Genomic DNA, 6,000 nt, shown 5'->3' with positions numbered 1-6,000 from the left:
AAACCCCTACTGAAAGTTCTTATTTAAAGGGTCAAGGAGCCTGCCCAGGGTGTGCCCAAGGAATAGAAGTCCTTGACTCAAGGAGGAAACTTGAACTCACAAAGTGGACGTGGGCTTGTGGATTACCTGCCCTCCTCCACTTGCTCCTGGGCGCTCAGGCAAGCAGGCTTGTGTTCCCAGGGACTGCCCTCCCCCCTCTCCACTCCCTCCCCCACATTTGTCCTGGGGAGTATGGGCTGTGGTGCAGCAGCTTTTCAAAGAGATATTAGGGATCCGGAGGGCGGGAGTCAAAAACCAGGCTGTCGGGGTTCCATAGAGCATAGACCAGTCACATCACCTGTTTATTAGCTCACGATGTTTATTGAGCACTCGCCACGTGCCAAGTTCCCTGGGGACAAAGAGGTACACTCAGCTCCAGCCCTGTCCTCCAGGAGCATACAGTCCAGCCAGCTGGCCCAGACAGGTGGTAGGACAGCCCACCTTGCCAGGAGCTCACCCTCCTGTCTTAACATTGACTTCTTCAATGATGCCCGCAGCTTCCCCAAAACCTGCCACTGGAGTCAGTGCCTAGGTCATCACGGATTTATGTGACATATAGCTCAGTTTAATGACCACCCCCCCCCCCTGCAATCAGCTCTATCTTCTTGCCCCAGTGCCCCAGTCCCTCACACAGGCTGGTTGGACTGGGGACTGGGGATGGGGAGTGAGGACTCCCCATCTCCCATAAATGCTCCGTGAAGCCCCAGAAGATGCTGGGAACATGACTGAGTTGGGGGGGAACAGGTGATCATCTGGCACCCGCTGCTGGGATCCACAGCACCCCCTCCCCTCCGCACCTTCAAAGTCTCTCTGGCTTTCATGGGGAAGCCAGAAAAATCTTAAGAACAAGTTGCTTCCACTTATCTGCCCTGACAGTAGCAGAGAGCAGTTCAAAAGAGAAAATGAGAAAAGTGGACTCCTGTTCCTCAACCTGCCATGTCATCCTCTGAGTTTCTGCTGCCCCAGGCTAACCGCATCAGCACTGGCTCTGTGCTGGGCCCCAGGCCCGGCCCTTCAAGGCAGCAAGCTTCCTCCAGGCCACAGGGCATCCTCACTCTTGTAGTATCCCTCTTCACACCCCAAGACCACCGGGCTTGGTGTGCGGTACACAGGTGCTAACTTAGTGCTTGAGGGAATAAATCCTTCCCGAGCTTACCTAAGGAAGCCCCCACCTCTAGGCACACAGCCCTGGGGGCATCCTGTCCCTATAATTAACTGGAAGCTTTAGGCAGGAAGCCAGGAGTGGAGGTCAAGGCTCCCCCGCCCGCAGAGCCCTTCAGGCCACTGCTGCCGCTTGCCCAGAGGTTCCCAGGATGTTGGCAAGGAGGCAGAATCATGCGGGGCTGGGAGAGCACGACCAGTCAGAGCAGATGACTGCACCTGGCTCAGGTGAGCTCCTGGCCCAGCGCCTGGGCTGCTGCCAGCACTGGGGCAGGTGTGTGGGCTTTGGGGGCAGCTGTGACCGGCCCAGCTCCCGAGCCCTTCCGCCTGCTGAGGCAGGAGGCTTTTTCCAGCCCAGACGTCCCAAACTGGAACTGAACCTGGGCCTCTCTCCTTATTTCCTGGGTCCCGGTGGACTTCAGTCTGCCAGCACAGATCAGAGACATCCGGATCTGCCCCGGTTGTAAGTACCAGGCTGGTCCCTTGTGGTGGGAACGGGAGCTGCCTCCAAGAGCTTCCTGAGTCTGTCCAGCGCCCCTGGTCCCACGCAGTCAGCAAGGTCCGTAGAACGGCCCTGGGGGCTACCAGGGCCTCCAGAGACCCGAGTTCCGGGGAGGTTCGGGTGGTGAGGGCGAGGGGGCGGGCGGCGGGGAGGGCGCTGGCGGGCCGCAAGGGTCCCCAGAGCGCCCGCCGTCGGAGGTGGCACTGGCCGCCCTCCGGCGCAGGTGTTCCAGCAGGCGAGCGCTCACCGCAGGCTCCAGAACGCGGCAGGTGGGTAGCACGCGAGCCAGGCGCGCCAGGCAGGCTCGGTAGCCCTCGCGGTAGCTGTCGGAGGGTGCTGCGGACGGAGAGCGGCGTCAGGCGCGGGCTGGAGCGCTGGCCGCGGGGCCGGGCAGGGGCGGGGTGGGGTCACTCACTGGGCGCCGCCGTCGGGCCGGAGGACGCAGGCAACTCCTGCAGGAAGCGCACGGTCATTTCCAGGATGTCCGCTTTCTCCAGCTTAGAATAGCGGGAGCTCTGCGCCGGGCCACGAAGGAAAGGGACAGAGAAACGTACAAACAAGACAGACCTCCCGCAGGCTGCCGTGAGCACCGCGCTACCAGGAGCTGGGTGCTCCGCGCGCCGTGGCCCGCGGTGGGTGGCCTCCCCGAGCCTTGGGCGCCGCACGTTGGCCCCTTATCGGCTCCTGGGGCAAGAGGATCTCTGCCCGCCTGGCCTCCTCGCCCCGCGCCCAGGGACCCCTACCCCCAGCCCCAGTGCGCCCGGCGGAGCCCCGAGGCCCCAGCACTCACCTCCCTGCCCAGCAGCGGCAGAATAAGCCCCTTGAGCTGGCTCAGGCTCTCGTTGATGCGTGCGCGGCGCCGCTTCTCCAGCAGCGGCTTCAGGCTCTGCAGGCGGGCGTGTAGGCCGAGGTTACGTCCAGGCCCCAGCCCTCGCCGCTCTGCCCCCAGACGCCAGTCCCCTGGCTCCTACCTTGCGCAGCTCCGCCGGGTCCCCTGCCCTCCGAGGCAGCCCCATTCTCGGCGGGAAAGTGGCGCCGCTGTGGGGCCGGCCGGTGGAGACCTGCGCGCGAGCGCGCGGACACCGAAAGAAGACCGAGGCCCGCAGGGAGGTCCGGTGCACGACCAGAGCGGGAGCCAGTGGTGCGCGCGCCACGCCTGCAGCCCGGCTTTAAGGAGGCAGCGGGCCCGCCCCGCCCCGCCCCGCGGAGTCAGGCCGCCTGTGGGTCCCACCTCCGCCTTTGTTCCTGCTCGGGGTGGGGGCGGGAGGGGGGACGGCGGGGCCCCCGGGATCCCGCTCCAGGCCTTGGCGTCCCATCTGCGGCGGGGTCGCGGGCCTGGGGCGCCTTCCTCCCAGAGAACCTGCGGGGGTGTGTGTGGGCTGGAGGGAAGAGGTTGGGGCCAGGCCCTTGCCCTTCCTTGTCCAGCGACGCCTTTCTTCTCTCGTTCGAGATCAGCGGCTCCTCTGAGCCCCGCCCTGGGCCTGGGCAGGGGACCCAGGGGCGGCGGGACCCCCAAGTCCCCGGCGTCAGGGAGTTACTACTCAGCTCAGGTTTCTACTACGGGGAGGGACTCCTCGCCCCATCAGTTGGCTTGCGGGGCTGGAAGGGGAGACTGAGGCCCGGAAAGAGATCTCAACTTGCCCCGGCTCCAACAGCTGGAAATTGGCCAGGCAGGACTAAGCCCCCTGCGGCTCCATAGAGTCCTCCAGCCTTCACCGACTAAGGGAACACCTGCCCCCACACCCTCGTCCTCGGTTTTGCATAGGGAAACTGAGGCCCAAAGAAGACGAGGCAACCCAGGAGCACTCGGAGCTCATTTTCATTTCACTGGCTCCACCTCCGGGCTCCCACCCGCGGGACAGTCGGAGCTCACGTGACTGGCGGGGCGGGGCGGTCCTGGGCGCAGTCTCTCCCTGCCCGCCCGGGCCCCAGCGGCCCCCGGGCCCGCCTCCGCGCCGCGTGGCCGTTGCTGCCGCAAACTGGCTGGGCGTCCCCCGCCCATCTGCTCGAGGCTGCCCGCCCTCAACCGGCTGGCCGCGCAACGGCCAGCACGGCGGACCGCCAGGCCGACCCACGGGAGGAGGGCGGGCTGGACCCACGGACCCCGGCCGGCCGAGAGGAGGAACCACAGGGTGGAGCCGACCGGCGCTGTCCCGAGTGCTGGAGGGGGCCCATCCCCTCCACCAACCCATCTCCGAGCCCCACCTTCGACGTTTGGCCGAAGTCCCCAGGCCGCGTGCTCCCCCCGCAGGGCTTGAGAGGGCAGCGCGCCATGCAGGAAAAGGACGAGCAACCTGGCGAGTCGGGGAGTTCGTGCTGCCCAGACCTGACTGACTACCTTGTGTGGAATACATGCTGTACCCTAAGGGCCGTTTGGCTCTCACCCCTTTTACACTCCATGACTGTGCTGCTGTTGCTGCTGCTTCTAAGTCGCTTCAGTAGTGTCCGACTCTCTGCGACCCCATAGACGGCAGCCCATCAGGCTCCACCGCCCCTGGGATTCTCCAGGCAAGAACACTGGAGCGGGTTGCCATTTCCTTCTCCAATGCATGAAAGTGAAAGGTGAGAGTGAAGTCGCTCAGTCGTGTCTGACTCTTAGCGACCCCATGGACTGCAGCCTACCAGGTTCCTCAGTCCATGGGATTTTCCAGTCAAGAGTACTGGAGTGGAGTGCCATTGCCTTCTCCGATGACTGTGCTAGCTATTAGAATAAATCGGCATATTTAGTGGAGTAGGGCCTGGGGATGCCTAAGCCACTGTCTCCTCCAGTCGTTGAGCTCAGAGCTCCTATGAGCTGGTCTCCTCCGAGGTCATTAATGATTCTTTAGGGGCTCAAAGAAAAGGACCTCATGGATCCCTCACTGATCCCCACCTACCACACCTGGGCCACATACACTGGCTCATTTGTCTTTGTACCAACAGCCCCCCTCCCTGCACCAACATCTGCATCCTGGCTGAGAGACCCTGAACCTGACTCCTGGGGAAGAAGGTTCTTCCTAGAACAGCCCTGTCCATGTCTGTGGACCACCATTTTGAAGCCTAAAGGGTGGCGGAGAAAACTCCCTTTTCAGTTACCCCAAATTTTATTTATTTGGGCTTCCCTTTGGCTCAGCTGGTGAAGAATCCACCTGCAATGCTGGAGACCTGGTTTCAATCCCTGGGTTGAGACGATCCCTTGGAGAAGGGAAAGGCTACCCACTCCAGTATTCTGGCCTGGAGAATTCCATGGACTGTATAGTCCATGGGATCATAAACAGTCGTACACGACTGAGTGACTTTCACTTTAACTATTTATTTATTTATTTATGTCCTGCAGCATATGCGGAATCTTAGATCCCCAACCTAGGATCGAATCAACGCTTCCTGAAGTGGAAGCACAGAGCCCTAATCACTGGACTGCGAGGAAATTCCAGTTACCCTAGTTCTGTTTTGTTTGTTTTTTAACCTTTCCTTTTTAATTGTGTTTGTTTATTTACTTTTGGCTGCACTGGATCTTCATAGCTGTGTGGGCTTTCTCTGGTTGTGGCAAGTGGAGGCTACTCTGTAGGTGGGGTACATGGGCTTCTCATTACCATGGCTTCTCTAAGAGTGGAGCACAGGCTCTAGACTCTGCAGGCTTCGGTATTGTGGCGCGTGGGCTCTGCAGTTTCAACTCCTGGGCTCTAGACCACAGGCTCAGTAATTGTGGCACATGGCTTCATTGCTCTGCAGCATGTGGGATCTTACCGGACTAGGGATCAAACCTGTGCCCCTACATTGGCAGGAAGATTCTTAACCACTGGACCACCAGGGGAATCCCTACCCCAGATTTTAAAGTCCCTCCTCTAGTCCGCCATGGCTGTTCCCTTCGTCAGAAGAGTTCTGGGGGTTTTGCTGGTTTATCTGGAGAAAGGAGTCATTTATAAGCAAGGGAACTTAGGTAAGACAACCCAGTGGACAGAATTCGGGGATCCAGGCTTTAAGGAAGCTGAGACCACTTAGGGTTCAGCGGGGACACATTTCACCTGGGTCCTTGCCCTTGAGTGGGGAGATGGGTCTGAACAGGTGTTTTCCACGTAACTGGGATGGGCAGATGCCTGACCCCAGCAGAAGAATCTCCAGGTGGAGGAGGGAGCCCCTAAACTGATATCTGGAGGGCGGGGGACACTGGAGGTGCTCTGGGCAGAGGGAACTTCAGGGGCAGAGGGAAGAAGGAAAGGCACAGGAGCATTGCCTCTGAGCTTTGCCCCTTACTATTTGTGTCATCTCGGGCAAGATAAAATAAAAAGCAAAACCAGGACTTCCCTGGTGATCCAGTG

At 60.7% G+C, this 6,000-nt stretch overlaps 1 protein-coding gene across 2 annotated transcripts; it reads right to left on the bottom strand.

The window, feature by feature from the left end:
* Positions 1 to 340: 340 nt before the first annotated feature.
* HES2 (hes family bHLH transcription factor 2) lies at positions 341 to 2,865 on the bottom strand. 2 transcript variants are annotated; one of them, XM_019976889.2, is made up of 4 exons: positions 2,674 to 2,865; positions 2,493 to 2,588; positions 2,118 to 2,154; positions 341 to 2,038 (listed from the first exon to the last, which is right to left on the bottom strand). In XM_019976889.2, the coding sequence occupies exons 1-4, from the start codon at positions 2,716 to 2,718 to the stop codon at positions 1,782 to 1,784; spliced, it is 435 nt and encodes a 144-aa protein (XP_019832448.2). In that variant the 5' UTR covers positions 2,719 to 2,865; the 3' UTR covers positions 341 to 1,781. The 2 variants fall into 2 exon arrangements, with proteins under 2 accessions (XP_019832448.2, XP_019832447.2); XM_019976888.2 differs by having other exon boundaries at positions 2,118 to 2,217; positions 2,674 to 2,863.
* Between the last annotated feature and the right edge of the window lie 3,135 nt (positions 2,866 to 6,000).

Source organism: Bos indicus, chromosome 16, assembly GCF_029378745.1.
Source record: "Bos indicus isolate NIAB-ARS_2022 breed Sahiwal x Tharparkar chromosome 16, NIAB-ARS_B.indTharparkar_mat_pri_1.0, whole genome shotgun sequence".
NCBI lineage: Eukaryota > Metazoa > Chordata > Mammalia > Artiodactyla > Bovidae > Bos > Bos indicus.
Note: the sequence above shows the minus strand (reverse complement) of the source record. Positions and strands in the feature narration are given on the sequence as shown.